This window comes from Artibeus jamaicensis, unplaced genomic scaffold (genome assembly GCF_021234435.1).
Source record: "Artibeus jamaicensis isolate MK-2021 breed Jamaican fruit bat unplaced genomic scaffold, CSHL_Jam_final contig_718, whole genome shotgun sequence".
NCBI lineage: Eukaryota > Metazoa > Chordata > Mammalia > Chiroptera > Phyllostomidae > Artibeus > Artibeus jamaicensis.
Window position 1 is genome coordinate 3,248,610 of NW_026521936.1, and position 17,340 is coordinate 3,265,949.

General features: G+C 60.5%; 1 protein-coding gene across 2 annotated transcripts; it reads left to right on the top strand.

The window, feature by feature from the left end:
* The first annotated feature begins 1,651 nt into the window (after nt 1-1,651).
* On the top strand, nt 1,652-16,775 carry ABCB8 (ATP binding cassette subfamily B member 8). 2 transcript variants are annotated; one of them, XM_037131957.2, is made up of 16 exons: nt 1,652-1,825; nt 5,601-5,913; nt 6,248-6,403; nt 6,479-6,573; nt 6,717-6,822; nt 7,646-7,807; nt 7,924-8,009; nt 8,131-8,228; nt 8,615-8,720; nt 11,348-11,381; nt 11,561-11,697; nt 11,848-11,942; nt 12,094-12,227; nt 12,907-13,054; nt 14,360-14,610; nt 15,164-16,775. In XM_037131957.2, exons 1-16 carry the CDS (start codon nt 1,731-1,733, stop codon nt 15,272-15,274), a joined length of 2,127 nt encoding a protein of 708 aa, XP_036987852.2. In that variant the 5' UTR covers nt 1,652-1,730; the 3' UTR covers nt 15,275-16,775. The 2 variants fall into 2 exon arrangements, with proteins under 2 accessions (XP_036987852.2, XP_036987853.2); XM_037131958.2 differs by lacking the exons at nt 11,348-11,381; nt 15,164-16,775 and adding an exon at nt 10,987-11,270 and having other exon boundaries at nt 1,653-1,825; nt 14,360-14,449.
* The last annotated feature ends 565 nt before the right edge of the window (nt 16,776-17,340 follow it).

Here is a 17,340-nt window from a genome sequence, read left to right on the forward strand (position 1 = left end):
TTTCAGTGGCCAGAGGTGAACTGACTGAGTTGAGTTCCTTGTTGTCACATCAATGAGGAGGAGGAGGAGGCCCAGGCAGCAGGTCCAGTGGCTTGTCTGACACCATTCCTGAGGCTCTGATTCACCAGGTTTCCTGTTGAAGGCCATGCCACCCAGGTGTCAGGCCTCCTGGGCTTTGGCCAAGGGCTCAGGTAGGGGCCAGTATCCATAAACTGAAGAGAGGAACAGAGTGCTTCCTAGATTGGCCACTGGAGGAATGTGGAGGCCATCACAGAATTGCCCACAAAACCTGGGTCTGGATATGCCTGTATCTCTCCTCCTTCCTGGGAGGAGAACTGCCAGCCTAGCTGAGGACTCGCATAGTTTTGTCCCTGATGGGAGGCAGAGCAATGAAAACAAGACTCGTCCCTTCTAGACACGTCACTCTTGTGCCCAAAGTGGAATGCCGCATTGTAGAGGGGCTAGGAATTTCTCACGAACTCTCTCCGGGTGGGTTAGGTGGGGTTTCGTCTGGTCTCTCCTCAGTCTCACTCGCCTCAATATTCTACCTCACTTTGGGACCCCTCCCACCCTCCCCTCCCGTATACCCAGCCCAACCTCAAACTGATCCTGCCATCCTTCCTCGCCCATTTCCACCCCCACATACAGTCATTTTCGGCCTCCCTAACACCAACCCCAGTTCAAGTCAATTTATTATAAAGGACACTTTTTCCTGCCAGGCATTTGAAGGGATGGGGAACAGATGGATGAGATAGAGCCACTACCTGAAAAAGAAGTTGGGGCCCCAGCTGAGGAGGCAGCTCCGCAAACAATTGCAGGGACGGGGTAAGCGCTGAGCAGAGGGGTAAGCTGTGCTAAGGTGAGAGTCTTAGTCAGTCTGCGGATGGGTCTGAGGTCGAAGTGATGAGCTACTACTGGACCTCTATTCTGTATCAGTGGGTGAGTGCTGGCAGCATATCGCAATCACCTAGGGAGGTTTTTAAAACTTTTAAAAAAAGATTTATTTATTTATTAGAGTTAGAAAGGAAGAGAGGGAGAGAAACATCAATGTGTGGTTGCCTCTCACACGCCCCCTACTGGGGACCTGGCTTGTAACCCAGGCTTGTGCACTGACTGGGAATCAAACCCAGGGCCCTTTAGTTTACAGGCCAGTGCTCAATCCACTGAGCCACACCAGCCAAGTCAGTTATACGTGGTTGCCGTCCCGGAACGCTGACCCGCTTGTAGAGCGGGGTGAGTAGCAAGGTATGGGCACTTTTAAAAAAACAAAAAACGCCGCAGCCGATTTTGTCCATTCTTTCCCCAGAACCAGCGCTCTACACTCCCTGGAGACCCCGGGACCTCTAGAGTCCGCCAGTAGCACCGATAGAGCTGCAGGGAGGTCCACGGCGTTACTATGGATGCCCCGGGGTAGGGGTCGGACTTTGCACATGCAAAACGTCCACTCAGAGCCAGGTCAAGCAGCGGCCGCAGGTCACTGCCCGGTCCTGCTCGGCAGCACCCAGAGCCCGGGCAGATGGGCAGGTGGCTCTCTCCAATCACAGTTCCTGAGGGGGGAGCGTGGGCAAGGTTTTCTCCAATCACAACCTGCAGGATGTTCAAGAGCCTTTCCTCCAATCCTCGCCGAGGCGCGAAGGGGTTGTCGGGATGTGGGCCAGAGCCAACATGGAACCCTCAATGGGATAAGGGTGAAACTCCCGGTGCCGGCTGTTCCTTTCTCCCGCCCAGTCATGTTGGTGCACTTATTTCGGGTCGGGATTCGGGGAAGCTCTGTCCCAAGCAGACCGCTACTCCCCCTCAGCTTCCAGACATTCTCGGCTGTCAGGTAAAAAGGGACAAATAAACTGCGAGCGCAGGGCCATTTGACCGGCTAGCCTGGCGTGGGGACCGCTGGGAGATGGAGTCCGGGGCTAGCGCGAGGCCTGCTGGGAGTTGTAGGCCGACCGACGTCGGGGGTGGAATGTCACTCCCCCGGCAATTGGCCTCAATTATTTATAGCGAAGAGCCAGGTGCCAGCAGGAGGCTCCGAGTACCTGTGTGGGCTTGTGGGTGGGCTGAAGGAAAGCTGTGGGTGGGTGACCACGCCTGGTCCGTACTCCTTCCCCACCAGGGGGCGTCGAGTCCCATAGGCTTCCTCCCTTCGGTCGTAGTTCCGGCCCCATCCTCTCTCTTGGAATTGGTCTGGCGATTTGGATAAAAATTATTCGTGTCCAGAGATACTTAGTGTTAGTTGTGCTCCCAGGATTCCAAATGAGCTGAACAAAAATGGTTCCTAGATAGGAATATTTTGAGCAGAGATAGTCAATCTAGTAAATTGCCCGTGTGTGTTCCGTGTTCACGTTGCGCACGTTGGTGTTTAGAGTGGGAGCGGGGCGGGGAATGGGTGGGAAACGAAGGGGACTCGGAACTGAGACTTCAGTATAAATGCTTTATGAGAAGGTACTGACTCCCTACTGATCTTGGGTTGAATGACCTGAGGGCCAGGCAGGCAACAGATTCGGAGGGTGGGTGGATTGGGCTTGTGTCATTTGGAAGGTTCATCTGATTGATAGAGGGCAAGAGCTGGGTGGACCTGGAGCCGAAGTACCGGTGCTGGGAAGTAATCCACCAATTCTTCGCAGTGAGCTAGCCCTGCTTGAGCCTCAGTTGGGAGAAGATGAGAAAAGATGGAAAGTGTCCATGCTAAATTATTTAAAAGTTCGAACAGTCCTCAGGAAAAGAGTAAGGGTGTTAATATTATTTACACCAGAAAGAAACCCAAGGAAAGAAATCCAATAATATTCAAGTATTTGTGTGTTCATTTGTGCAGTTTTTCAGATGTTCAAGTCATAGCACAATAGGTCATAAAATGAACTTGTGGGTTGGGACCATTTAAAAATTAATATAACAGTGCCCTGGTCGGTGTGGCTCAGTTGGTTGAAGTACAGTCCCATAAACTAAAAGGTTGTGGGTTCAGTTCCTGGTCAGGGCACATGCCTGAGTTGCAGTTTGGTCCCATGTCGTGCATATCAGGCAGCCAGTCGATGTTTCCCTCTCTCTCTGCCTCTCTCAAAAATTAGCAAGCATCTCCTCAGGTGGGGATTAAAAAATAAATAAATCATTTTCAAAAGTGAATGTAATTAAAAAAATAGAATACACATTTAAAAATAGAGAAAGTATCATCTTGTGAAGGCTCTCAACTTTGTGTGCCGTACATATATGTTCCTCGTACTGGGTTACAATGTACAAATGTATTCTTTACTATTGGCCTCAGGAAATTCAAAACTTTGCAGACACCGCAGCAGTGTGTCAGTTCAGATTGTTCTGCATTTCTCATGCGGGCGTGCACTGAGCAAACATCATCATTTTTTAAATGTGTTATAGTCCAGAGCACTGCTGAGCACTGAGGATACAATGGTGAGCGAGATAGAATTTCCTGCTCTTAAGGAACAGATGGTCTCATGGGGAAGTTGGGCAGTTACACAGGGCAGAAGGAGTCAGCTTCTCTATTTGAAACTATGTGTTTTAGGACAGACGTAAAGTATACAGTGGAAAACACGACAAAAACCAGGCATGTGGCCCTGACTGCTGTGGCTCCGTGCGTTAGGCAATCCTCCCGCAGACCAAAGGGTCACCGGTTCAGTTCCCAGTCAGGGCACATACCTGGGTTGCAGGCCAGGTCCCTGGTTGGGGGCGTGCGAGAGGCAACTGATGAATGTTTCTCTTGAACATCCATGCTTCTCTCTTTTTTCCTTCCTTCCCCCCTCTCTAAAAATAAATAATTTTTAAAAATATTTTTTTAAATAATGTTGTCCAGGCATAACATAGAGGGGGCAAGAAACACGGTCCCCCTGAAAGAAGGGAAGGATGAGGTGAAGCCTGCGGTTAGGAGGGCCAGGGAGTGTAAAACACCATCACAGTAAAGCAAGAACCTCTCGCTAATTTCATTCTTTCTTTAAAAGCCTTTCCCCATCAAGACTCTCCTTTGGATCTGTGAGCATCCCGCCATGTACTCTAGGCTGGATAACTTCTCCTAATGGGCCTCTGTAGCCAGTCTTGACCTCTTCCGGTCACTCCCCTCTGCTGTGACCTTTAACATGCAAAGCTGGCCCTGGCTGGTGTGGCTCAGTGGACTGAGTGCCAGGCCTGCGAATGGAAAGATCACCTGTTTGATAAAATCTTTTAAAAAGAAAGAAAATGCAAATCTGATTATGTGACACCCCAGCCTAAAAACCAGAAACGGTCTTTCTTGCCCTCCCAAGTCCAACTGTTTTGTAAGGATTGTGATGAATCGCCCCCCCACCCCCGTCACCCCTCCTGATCCCCTGAGACAGAGGAGGGGGAGCCCCTGCGCTGCTCTCCGAGGCCGTGGCTCCCCTATCCCCACACTCTGCAAGCTTTGTCATGAGCTGTTGGTCACCCGCCACTGAAGTGCGAGCACCAGGAGGGTGTTTATTTGGCCTGTTCAGCTCCTGCTCCCTGTGCCGCGCAGTAGGCACACAGCCCTCCGTTGCTGTCTGTAGGCCTGGACACTGCAGGAAAGAGGGGCAGTCGTGATTTATCTGAGATGACGAGATATGCTACTTGGATGTCTACTTCATTTCCTTCCTTCAGCTCGTGGAGAAGGAGCGTGTCACCCTTCGCCTCCGTACATTGTCACGTGTGCACTTGAGACCTGGGAGGAGCTGGGTGATGGGGGGCCATAAGCACCAACCGTAGTCAGAAGACCTGGGCCCTGGCCCTGCCACGCATGACCCTGGGCACATCGCACAGGGCAGAGTGGAACGAGCCAGCATTCTGGATGCACACACGTGTCAGGATTCCCTTCCGGTCTCAGTGCTGCTGCCTGGGAACAAACGATTAGCTCTCCAAGCCCCACACGAGTTTGCCAACAGGCCAGTGAGAAAAAAAACAGCATCTCCCTCCCAGGGGTTCGGGATCAAACTTGCAGAACATTAACGCTCCGCGTGCCGGCCCCTCCTCTCTGAGCCGTGTGCACACAGGACTGCTCCGTCCTCAACTGGAAGGGAGTGATGCGGACTAACTGCCATGCAGGGCACCCTCCAGTTCCGACGTCCTGGGATCCCAGCCTGTGGGTTGGGGCTGGCCACTAGCCCAGAGGGGCCTCCCTGGGCAGAGAGGGCCTGGCTGGCTGAGTGACCGCCCAGGGAACACCTATAAGACTTATTACATGCACCCGTGTCATTCCTCAGCTGCTTTGCAAGTGTGTGTTTCTCTCAGAAACTGAGGATGCTAACTGAAAGGTCGCCGGTTTGATTCCCAGTCAGGGCACGTGCCCGGGTTGCAGGCCAGGTTCCCCAGTTGGGGGGCGCACAAGAGGCAACCGATCGCAGTATCTCACACATCGGCGTTTCTCTCCCTCTCTTTCTCTGTCCCTTCCCCTTTCCCTAAAAAGTAAATAAATAAAATCTTTTTAAAAATGAATGAAAGCCTGTTTTAAAAAGAAACAGGATGCTTAAGAGCAGCCTGAGCTAGGCATGGACCAGCCTGGCAGGAGGGAAGTGCTCCCCCCAGAGGGCCCCCCTCAGGGCTCGCCTGCTTCATGGTCGGCTGAAGGACAGCCGCGCCAGGAGCCTGCCAACCCGACTCTCTCCCTGCAGGCACTCCGATGTCCGCCACGGCTCCCACCTCCTCAGGGCCGCGGCTCAGCTGCGGTGTCAGCTCCGGGCTCGCCTCTTTCGAGCACCCCCAGCTCCCCGCCGAAGCCCCTCTGCCTGGCACTGGGTTGGGGGAGCCCTGCTGGGCCCCGTGGTACTGAGTAAGTGCCCCCGCCTCTGCCTCGTGGCCCTGTGTGAGGCAGAAGAGGCCCCTCCTGCCTGCCCCAGGCCCTATGTTACGGAGTCCCACTTTAACTGGAAGCTCTTCTGGCAGTTTCTGCGCCCCCACCTGCTGGTCCTGGGGGCAGCGATCCTGGTGAGATCTTCCCCCGCACCCCTAAAACCAGGGATAGGGAAAGGCCCAGCCAGAGCTGTGCAGGGACAGCCTGCCTGCCTCGTGGAGCCTTCGAGGGGACTTTAGGAAGCGGCAAGGGCTGGCCTGAGGGCAGGGCCAAGGGATACCCGGAGGGCCTGTGCAGGGGGGCTGGGTGTGCAGGGCTCAGAGGTCCCCAGGGCCAGGTAGCCTGAGCTCTAACTCAGAGGCACCGGAGCAGCCAAAGCACGGGCAGCGGCCAGAGAGGAAGGGCCAGGGTCAGGGGTGAAGGTGGGGAAGATGGCCCCCTCTAAATGTCTGTGTGCCCCCCTCCAAGCTGGCACTGGGTGCGGCTCTGGTGAATGTGCGGATCCCCCTGCTCCTGGGCCAGCTGGTGGAGATCGTGGCCAAGTACACGAGGGACCACGTGGGGAGCTTCCTGCATGAGTCCCGGAACCTCAGCACCCACCTGCTCATCCTGTATGGCCTCCAGGTACAGCAGGTGGGAGGGCCTGGGGCAGACAGAGGGGCTGCCCGGGCCCTGCTGAGTGCCCGGCCTCTCTCCCAGGGACTGCTGACCTTCGGGTACCTGGTGCTGCTGTCCCGCATCGGCGAGCGCATGGCCGTGGACATGCGGAAGGCCCTCTTCAGCAGCCTGCTCCAGTACGCCAGCCACAGGGGGCGGGCTGCGGGCAGGGGTGGCTAACGGGCCCCACAGGGGTGCAGGTGAGCGTCTGGGGGTGGGCCATCATCCTGAAGTAACGTCTCCCTCCTTCCCCAAACCGTGGCCCTGTGTCCCACGCCAGACAAGACATTGCTTTCTTTGATGTGAAGAGGACGGGACAGCTGGTAAGCCGGTTGACGGCCGATGTGCAGGAGTTCAAGTCATCCTTCAAACTTGTCATCTCTCAGGTCAGTGCCCCAGGCTCCCCCACCCACCCACCCACACACCCCCTGACCCCCCCATGCCCTCCAGATTAGCCACACAGGGCCAGCCCCGCCCTGCCTGTGGGGCCCCAAGCCTGGCAAGGGTGTGGGTGAAGGACGGGGAAAGTTCACAGAAGGGAGGCGCCAGGGCAGTGTCCAAGGTCAGGATAAGCTGTTTCTCTCCTGTCCTGAAATCCTACCTCCCCAGAAAACCTTCCCAAGGACTCAGGCAAGAGCCTTTCCGGGCCCGCTTGCCAAGAGCAGAATCACCCTGGCCTGCCTTGCCCCCAGAACGCCTGGCACGCTGACAAGCGTGAGGAGGAGCTGTGGTTTGTCCTGTGTCACCGCGGGCCTCTCCTCGTCCACCCTGTCGGCCCCGTGGCTGCTGGGTCACAGCGGACAGCAGCCCACAGCACCCACCCGTGACTTTTTGCTCAGTGTGTGAAGCAGAGAGAGAAGCAAACTGGGATCTCTTGGGAAGGCTGCCACGTCCACAGACGCTCCATCTGGTCCCTTCTGCCGGCTGGGCCATAGAGGGTGGTGTCTGCCCCGGCCGCCGCGGCTCAGTGGCGAACTGAAAGGTCACCGGTTCGATTCCCTGTCAGGGCACAGGCCCCAGGCCCCAGGTTGCCGGCGTGCAAGAGGCAACTGATCAGTGTTTCTCATCGAACACTGATGTTCTCTTTCACTTTTTCTCCCTCCTTTCCCCTCTCTCTCAAAGAAAATAAATATTAAGAAAAAGAAACAGAAAGAAAAGAAAGTGTAGACGGCACCTGCCCACCCGCCTCCCCGCCTTTCCTCTCCCCAGGGGCTGCGGAGCTGCACCCAGGTGGCCGGCTGCCTCGTGTCCTTGTCCATGCTGTCCCCGCGCCTCACCCTGCTGCTGACGGTGGCCACGCCCATCCTGATGGCAGTGGGCACCCTGATGGGCTCAGCTCTCCGAAAATTGTCACGCCAGTGTCAGGAGCAGGTCGCAGAACTCCTGCCCATCCTCCTCACCCCCACCCCGCACCCCTGTTCTCTCCACCCTGTCATTCCGCCCCACCCCCAGCCTGACTCCCGTTCGTTCTCCTGGACACCTTGCAGGTCGCCAGGGCGACAGGTGTGGCTGATGAGGCCCTGAGTAATGTCCGGACTGTGAGAGCTTTCGCCATGGAGCAGCGGGAGGAGGAGTGAGTCCTGGGCGGGGGGCGGAACCCAAAGCCAGGGGGCTCCCCAGGGCACTCCCCCCACACCCACCCTGCACCCTGGCTGGGCTGCGTCCTGAGGGCTGGCCTCGGCCTCTGTCCCCAGACGCTACGGAGCAGAGCTGGAGAAGTCCCGCCATAAGGCGGAGACCCTGGGCAGAGGCATCGCCTTGTTCCAGGGGCTCTCCAACATCGCCTTCAACTGTGAGTGAGCAGAGGCCTGGGTAGGGGGGGGGGAGCGCAGGACAGGCCCCGGCAGGGCCGCTCTCGCCGTTTGATGTCCTTCGGTGCCAGGAGCCCCCATCACTGCAGTGATGCGGGCAGGCTGTGGGCAGGTGGGCTGATGTCACCGCTGAGGTACGTGTAGCATGTTGCCTGCTGCCCAGGAGGAAGCCATGTGGGTGGCCCCTCCCCACACTTGTTTCCAAAAGAGGAAACAAAGACAGACCGTGCAGGTGACTCACTGAAGTTTCAAGTCGGTCTCGGTCAGAGGCAGGGCAGGGTCAGAGGCAGGGCAGGGCCGGGCAGGCCCAGCTCTCTCCTCACTTCCAGCCGCCCCCTCCCTCACCACCTGTCTCTCTGCCCTGCAGGCATGGTGCTGGGCACCCTGTTCATCGGGGGTTCCCTCGTGGCAGGCCAGCAGCTGAGAGGGGGAGACCTCATGTCCTTCCTGGTGGCCTCCCAGACCGTGCAGAGGTGAGTGTGGGACGGTCCCAGTCCCTCAGGAGCCCTGGGGGCTGAAGGACCGGGTGCCAGCCTGCGAGCACAGTGAAGCCCCTCGCTGGGGAGCGGGCCCGTGCCCCCTCGAGGCCCCCTGGCCTGATCCGCTGCCGGAACTCAGAATTGCAGCGGTCAGTTCAGCTGTAGCGGAACACACGTAGCGTGAAATGGACCGTCCTAACCGGGCTGCGGGCTGCACTCGGGCAGCATTACACACGCTCACTGCACCGTGCGGCTGCCACCACGGTCGTCCCCTGAGCTTCCTCACCGTGCATCCTTCGCAGATGCCCCTGGCCCCGAGAAACAGTGACCCCCGCCCCCACCACCCGCCACGCCCCCTTCTGTCTCTGAATCCCGCTGCTCTGGGCACCCCTGGAAGTGGGGTCATAGAGTGTTTGTCCTTTGTCGCTGGCTCGTCTCACTCGGCACAACGTCGTCCAGGTTCAGTGTACGTCAGAGTTCCTTCCTCTTTAGGGCTGCGTAAGACTCTGGGTACGGAGACACCATCTTTGCCCCTCTCTCTAAGAGCTGGCCCACCATCCCCCGCCTCCACCCTGGGGCCTCCTCGTGCTAATTGCTCTGAAATACACCCACTGCTCTGGGCCCCGCCTGCCCACGGGCAGCCCAGAGCTCGGCCAGCTTTGCCACAGACGGCCGGACGGGACCAGGCCCCCCGGCAGACTCCTGCAGTGCCTCCTGCCGCCCCTCCTCACCTTGTCTCCCCCACCACGCACAGCCTGTGGACACTAAAGTGCACGAGACATAAATACACGTTACAGGACGTAATGGAAGAGCGATATGCTCTTAAGTTGTGAAGAGAGGCCTGTGTTACCACCAGCCACAGAAAGAAGCAGAGCACCACCCCGCTGATCCCCGCACCCTGTGTCCCTCCCCACTGCTCCCCTGTCTGATGGCACTGGGGGCCTGGCTTTGCTGTATGTCTTCCCACCCCTTGCCCATAGAATCCCCCGCCATCGGCCCCATCAGGCGGGTGGGAAAGACTCCCACCCTCAGCGCCGTGTCTGCCTGCTGCTTCCTGGCCCGGGGTGGCCTCATCCTTCCTCCATCCCAGGGGTGTGGGGGCAGGGCCTCTGACCATCACAGCGAAGGGACGAGGCCTCCCCCAGCCCACCTTTGGCTTCGTTTCAGTTCTGAGGACCCTTAGGAACCCACCAGCTCCCTTTGCGCCGGCACTCTCGGCCTTCCATGGGCAACAGCAGGGAAGTCTTGTGGGGGGCAGCTGTGCCCCCCCCCTTTCAGCCTGAGTACAGACCCTCTCAGACTCTCCTCCCCCCACCTGTCCGCAGCGTTCAGGACAGACACTGCGTCCACCAGCTCCTGCAGCCACAGGCCCTGGGCCTGTTCTGTTGGGCACCCCTCACCTCGTGGGGATATTTCACCGCCCGGCCGTGGAGGAATTGGGTCTCCTACTAAAAAAAGCTGGTGCGCTTCCTCCTGGGGCCCAGCAGAGGGGAGGGGATGTGCTGCCCCTCCTCCGCAGCCCCAGCCTTTGGGCCCCACCCCAGTGCTCTTCTGTGGCGGCACTGGGGCCCCTGGGGAGACAGGGCGGCGCCTGGACAGACCTGGTCGGCCTGGCCCCTTGGTCCACGTCCCGGCCTGGGCCCTCCCGGGAGTGCGCCCTGCCAGGCAGGCCTCCGGGGAGAGCCGGGGCAGCCTTCCGAGCCACCTCTGAGAGCAGGGCCGGCGCTCACCAGCAGGTCATGTGCATTTGGTTTTCGGTTGCTCCCTGGCGCCTCTGCCAGGCACTAATGGCTTCCAGATCTCCCTCCGCATCCACAAATAACCGCTGCCCTGGCACTCCCTTGCTCCTTGCTCCCCGCTCCCTGCACCCTGCGCCTGCCACAGCCACTTCCCCACAGGCCCCCGCCCGCCCCCTCGGTTCTGGAAGACGTGGATTCCTCTCCTCAGGAAGGCTCTGCGCCCAGCCAGACTCCCGAACTGTCACGGCCGAGGGTCGGAACCCAGTGACTAAGGAGCAGTGACTCACCCTCCCCCCAAGCCAGCTGCCCCACCTGGTGGAGGTGACCAGCTGTCTAGACAGATGCGGACTTGCGACATACCCCTCGCAGAGGGTAAATGTCTCCAGGGGCTTTGGAGACATTTGCCTCAGGGGCGTCCCCAGAGTCTCCCCTGTGGTCCAGTGTCTCGTGCGTTCTTTCTCTGAGAGGACTAACACCCATTTCCCCCCTTAATTAGCCCTTGCTTCCCCCTTGGTGGACAGCACTAGGTCTGACCCACCCTGGGGGCCTCACCACCCTGACCGTGGTTGCTGGCGTCGGAGCCACCCCTGCTTGGGAGCCAGCCTCTGCCCCGCAGCCGGCAGGCCCTCGCAGGGTCCAGCCCCCAGAGCCCTGGAACGCTCAGTGCTGAGGCAGATGGTTGTCCGGCTCCTCCCACCGAGGAGAGGATGCGTCTTCAGAAGGAGGAGTGCCCTGCCCTGTGACCTGTCCAGGCCCAGGAGTGTCCTCTGCATTCGGCTCCAGGCCATCTGTGTCCTCAGCCCAGGTGCCCGACACACCTGAGCCCCAGGCCTGCCCCCTGGGGCTGGCTTCCTCTCAGCCTTTCTCTTCTACTCCTCACAGGTCCATGGCCAACCTCTCTGTCCTGTTTGGTCAGGTGAGTGCCAGAGTCGGGTCTGGGTCTGCTCAGCCACCAAGGTCACCTGTATGCTTCAGGAACCAGGTGCTGGGTGGAGGGGATGCCGTACCTGCCCGTGCGTGGGGGTCCAGGCCACGCGGCTGTCGGGCCCACTGTGCCCAGGCCCACCCCCACCACCATGTACTGAACCCTTCCAGGTGGTTCGGGGGCTCAGCGCGGGCGCCCGGGTGTTCGAGTACATGACCCTGAGCCCCTGCATCCCGCTTTCCGGGGGCTGCTGCGTGCCCAGGGAGCAGCTGTGCGGGTCCATCACGTTCCACAACGTCAGCTTCAGGTCAGTGTCGGCAGGTGGGCTCAGAGGTCACGCCTCTGGGCTGGGGGCCGGCAGGCCCAAACCCGCTCTCAACGAGGCCCGTCAGGGGTGCAGTGGGACGGCATGGGGGACCAGGAGCCTGGTCTCACTGAGAGTGTCCTGGCCCCCCAGTTACCCCGGCCGCCCTGGCTTCCCGGTGCTCGAGGACTTCAACCTCACACTGCCCCCTGGCAGGATCGTGGCCCTGGTGGGCCAGTCGGGTGGAGGTGAGAGGAACCCACCCCCACCGGGACGTCCCCCCTTGGTGGTGGTCACTTAGTGGAGCCCCTTCCCTGCCACCATGGCCCCTCTCCTGGCCCCATCCCCAGAAACCTGGACCCTCCCTGACGGCCCCATCTCCCCAACCCCACATCCCAGGAAAGACCACCGTGGCTTCCCTGCTGGAGCGCTTCTACGACCCCACGGCAGGCACAGTGACCCTGGACGGGCGGGACCTGCGCACCCTCGACCCCTCCTGGCTCCGGGGCCAGGTCATCGGCTTCATCAGCCAGGTGTGGAGAGGAGAGGCTTTCCTCACCCCCGGGGCACCAGGAAAGGGCGTTTCTGATGCCCAGCCCATCTCCTTCCTCCCGCGGCCCTGCCCTGGGGGTCGCTGGCCTCCTTCCCTCGTTCCCTGGCATTCCCTGGGGTCCCACACTCTTCGGTCCTGGGCCACCGCAGCCTGCCCTCTCTCACTGGGGCAGGACGGCTGCTCCTCCATGAAAGCTGACCGGCCAGGTGGGGCTGGGATGGCTGTTTCAGGACCCCTGGGCTCTGCGACAGGTCCCTGGTGTCTGGGGTCTAGAGACAGCCACATGGTGCAGCTGGGGACTGCTGGCCACCACTTACCCGCTACTCGAGGGCCTGACACTGCCTTCGCATGGGGCGGTGCTGCCCAGGGAAGGTCCACCTTCCTGCTGGTTTTTACTGAAGGGCACCTGCTGACCCGGGGGCTGCCCCATGGCTACACCCCTTCCCCCATCCCTCCAGAGAGGCAGGGGCTCTGCTGGGTGCTCAGCCTCCCCCCATTAGAGGGGCCTGTTCTCATTTGACCCGAGAGTGAACTGTCCCTGCCTCCCGTGCAAGGCATCCTGGTTTGACCAAAATAGCCTCTTCTGACAAAGCCCTCCAGGGTTTGGGGCAAAGTCTGAGCATTTCCTGTGGGCCGCCCCCCACGTCACCCCACCGCAGGAGCCGGTCCTCTTTGGAACGACAATCATGGAGAACATCCGTTTTGGGAAGCCGGGTGCCTCGGACGAAGAGGTGTATGCCGCTGCCCGGGAGGCCAACGCGCATGCGTTCATCTCCCGATTCCCTGACGGCTACAACACCATCGTCGGTGAGTACCCGGGACAACGTCACGCCGGGGTCTGCAGGGCCCTCGTGAGAGGCTGGGACCAGGGCACAGGGGTGCCGGCGTTGCATCGGGACGACCAGCCCAGAACTGGGCTGTGGGGACGGGGCAGACTGGGCACAAGCAGGCCCCAGGGACAGACACACAGCAGGCCCACAGCCCCAGTCTGGGCTGCGTGACGACATTCCCGTCGATGAGGGGCTACACGCAGGAAGGGACGGCGGCGCATGCGTAGCCTCAGCGAGTCTCGGATGGAACGGTCAGTGAGCGCACAGTGCCGCACTTCTTGCAGTGTATTCTGTCGTCTTGTAATGTGTGAGTGTACAGGTGCGGCCAGGGACACAGTGACCCGGGTGTTGGGGACCCACAGAGCTCACCAGGGGCCTCTGCGTCCTGAGGCCCAGCCAGAAGCAATGGGTAGGGTCTGCACATAGTCGTCCATCTTCCCAGCTCCTGTGCAGTTCCTGCCCTGCTCTTTAACTTACAGAGGTTTCCTGGCCATCCTGGCGTTGAGGGAGGTTTGCAGGTCTCTGTCTGCCCCGCCCAGGAGGGGCTCTGGTGGTCCTGGAAGGCCCACCAGGCTGGCACCGTGCGGCACAGCCTGCTGCATGTTCATCCCGGAGGTCTCTCCAACCTCTGGGGCCATGTTTACCGCCCAGCCTCTGGGCTCTGTTGCTGATGTCCCCACACACCACCGCAAGGCACAGGCATCGCTGGGGCTCTCAACCGCTCTGGACCTTTGGCCTCAGTCTGGCTGGGCTTCCTCCCACCTCCCGAGTGGTGCCCCCGTCTGTAGCCACCCTGACCCAGCTGGCCGACTCACTGCTCGCTCTCCAGAGCTCTCTTGGGGGGCACTTGCCTTGCTCCTCTGACCCAGTGCGCTTCCGGGCTTCCCTGGGCCTTCAGTCTGCCCCTCCCTGCCGTGTGACTGTCATCACTTTGAGACGCTTTTTGGCTCCTAGGCTGCCACCCCTGCAGCTCTCCCCAAATGTCTCCCTAGAATGCCTGGGTGATGGGCTTCAAATCCCGCTCTGCCTGCACACCCTGGGACCATGCACCTGAGCCCTGGGTGTCCCAGCTCTAATACCCCGAACCCCACCACGCACACTGTGCACACGTGTGTGTGCATGTGCCTGGGGACGTGGCAGCTGATGCGGACGGGTGCTGACCAGTACCGCCCTTGCAGAGGCCAAGGGAGGACCCCGAGGGGCCGACAGGACATCCCCAGTAGGCCCAGTGCCCTTTTGCAGGGCCTCTGCAGTGCAGAGCTGAGGGGTGCTTCCTCCCCAGGGGAGCGGGGCGCCACCCTGTCCGGCGGCCAGAAGCAGCGCCTGGCCATCGCCCGCGCCCTCATCAAGCAGCCCGCGGTGCTGATCCTGGACGAGGCAACCAGCGCCCTGGACGCGGAGTCCGAGCGGGTCGTGCAGGAGGCCCTGGACCGTGCCAGCGCGGGCCGCACCGTGCTGGTCATCGCCCACCGGCTCAGCACCGTGCGCGGGGCCCACCACATCGTGGTCATGGCCCACGGCCGTGTCTGTGAGGTCAGCCTGGGCCCGGGGCTGGCGGGGTGGCTTAGACAGCTTGAGCCACAGACACAGTGGAACTCTGTGCCGGGCTGGGGGAGGGTCTGGCCTGGCCCTGGGGGCTGGGGGCCACCTGCTGGAAGCAGCACCCCCTGCAGATGCAGGACTTTCCGCCCTTAGATAGGACCTAGCCTCTCAAGACCCCAGCGTCCCCTGTTCTCTGGGGCAGTGGAGCCCCAGGGCCACGGGGGGTATAGTGTGACGGGTTAGCAGGGGGCGGTGGGGCCTGGCTCCAAGCCCCCAGCCACCTGTTTGGGCAAAAGCTGAAGGGTTTGTGAGGGACACCGGGGCCTGTGGCTGTGTAAAGGGGTCAGAGAACAGCAGGGAGGTGGTATTTGCAAACACAGATGTGCCAGCGGCTGTAACCCGTTGTGCTTTGGTTTCATAGGGTCCCCGGCAGGGACACTGGCTTTGGTGACAGTGAGCCTGATGGCTAATATGAAGCCAGCTCCCCTAGGGCCCCGAACTCTGAGCTGGGCTGGGTGGCCATCTGCCCCTCCTCCCTCTCCAGGCAGGGACCCATGATGAGCTCCTGAAGAAAGGCGGGCTCTACGCAGACCTCATCCGGAGACAGGCGCTGGCCTCCCCGCCCCCCGAGGTGCCCAGGGGCCCTGAGTCCTGAGAGTGCTGCCCAGCACAGCCCCCAGGGCTGAGGACTGAGCCCCAGAGGGCCAGTGTGCTGGCCGCAGGCTGCCCCCCATGCACAGCGAAACCCAGAACAGGCCCGGGGCTGGGGGGAGCCTGGGCCCCAGCTCTAAGGAAACCACGGGCAGGGTCAGGGAGTGGCAGAGAGTTCACACCGGGCCCGGCCCTGCCCAGGCCAGACCTCACCTGCCTCAGCTGACTCCCTATGGCCCTTAGTCCCCACCACCTCCCGGGGCCTGGGGAGGAGGCCCCCCACCCTGCTCCCCAGCCAACCCTTTGACCCCGCAGTCCTCACTTCTAAAGCTTGCCCTTCCCCATCTGAATGGGGCAGGGGCCCGACAGGCCCTTGGGAGGCAGGGGAGGCAGTCTTGGACCAGCCTGGCCAGGCCCGCCTCCAATCTTTCACCTGGTGAGACTGTGGACAGCCCCCTCTACCTGAGGACACCAGCTTGGAAGGGGACAGAGCAGGAGCCGACACACCCGGAACTGCAGTCGGGGACACGTAGCACCAGCTGCCACCAACCATGAGGGCCACGGTGATGCTGAGCCCTTGAGCTGACAGATACAAAACCTGGCTGGGGAGGGGCAGCCCCCGCCAAACCAGGCGAAGACAAGACTGGAGCCCCCCCTCAGAAAAGGACTGTCCAAGCCCCTGCGCGCCTGGGCCTGTGGCCCTGCAGCTGTGAGTGAGGACCTACGAGTGGCCACTATCTCCCAGCCGCCCTCCTGACTGGCTCTGCCCTCATCACCCCCACCAGGCACACCTCCCCCTTCACGGAGCTCCCCACGGAGCCCTGCCCTTGATCGGGCAGGGGAATTGCCTGTGCCAGGCCTCCCAGGCTGACCGGGCATTTCAGGGGTCTTCTGTGGACTGGACGGCAAGGCCACGGAGCAGGGGCAGCAGCAGTGACAGGAGGCGCAGAGCTGCCTACTTCTGGAGGCCAGCCCAGAAGAGGCAGCAGTGGCTCGGGGTGCGTGCAGGAGCCGAGTGAGAGACTCCACAGCCTCTTCCAGGTGTGACTCAGGACCAGACACCACCCCAGACGTCCCAGGGCCACAGCTGTCCTGCTTTGCTGCTCCGGTGGGTGAGAGGTCACATCCCAGGGCAGCCTCGGCCCAGGACATGGAGCGTGGGGCTGGCTGTGGGTTGTTTCACCGTTCAATGGCCAGTACAGCGAGAGCAGGTGCACTGCTCCAACCCACTGGCAGGTGGCTCAGTGGGTCAGAGCATCGTCCTGACACCTCAAGGTGCCAAGTGCAGTCCCAGGTCGGCACATCCAAGAAACAACCAATGAATGAATAAGCAGAACGACAAATCAATGTTTCTCCGTCTCTCTCTAAAGCCAGTTTAAGAAAACTTTTTTTAAAAGTTAGAGTGGGGTAATCTCTGGTAAACTACGAAAAACCCACAATGCTGCGGCCTCCAAACGAGGTCACGTTGGGGCAATAAACCACGTCACCCACTCACTCTCCGAAAAGTGTTCGTTAAGCGCCCATGGTGTCCTGCATCCCTGACGGGCTGGGTAGTCCCTGCGTCCTGCCTGATAAAGCCTGCCGTCTCACCTGGATGGACAGGTGGCTGTCGCACAGCATCATTGTGCTGTGTCTTCTGCTCCTGGCCAGGAACCCACCAGCATGAGCCCTGCGGCCTCAAGTGCTTTGTGGAAAGAGATGGAGCAGAAGTTGAGTCAGTCAGTGGAGACCATCCCTTTCTCTCAGGCCCACAGTGCAGTGTCTGTCTGCATTCTGCTGCCCCGGAGGGGAGTGGGGGGGCCGGGTCCCGACACCACCCGTCACGGGCTGTCCGGGCCGGCTCCTGTGCCCCCCAGCTGCCCGGCCCTCCTGCTGCTGTCCCTTGTCCCCTGCACCTGGAGTCCACAAGACTCCCTCATCCCTCCCCAGAGGCACCTGCTCCAGCTGCTGGGAGGCACCCCCAGGGCCCCACCACAGCCAGGGGCACCCAGCAGGCACAGTGTCTTCCTTTTCAAAAGCCCCTCACAGAACAGACACACTCCTGTGTTACCGCTGGGAACACACAGTGTC

Excerpts from the sequence above, each read along its gene's own strand:
- ABCB8 (XM_037131957.2), top strand. The coding sequence starts at position 1,731 with ATGTTGGTGCACTTATTTCGGGTCGGGATTCGGGGAAGCTCTGTCCCA. Across the intron at positions 6,574-6,716 it reads CTCTTCAGCAGCCTGCTCCA|ACAAGACATTGCTTTCTTTG; the intron begins GTACGCCAGCCA and ends GTCCCACGCCAG. Across the intron at positions 6,823-7,645 it reads TCAAACTTGTCATCTCTCAG|GGGCTGCGGAGCTGCACCCA; the intron begins GTCAGTGCCCCA and ends TCCTCTCCCCAG.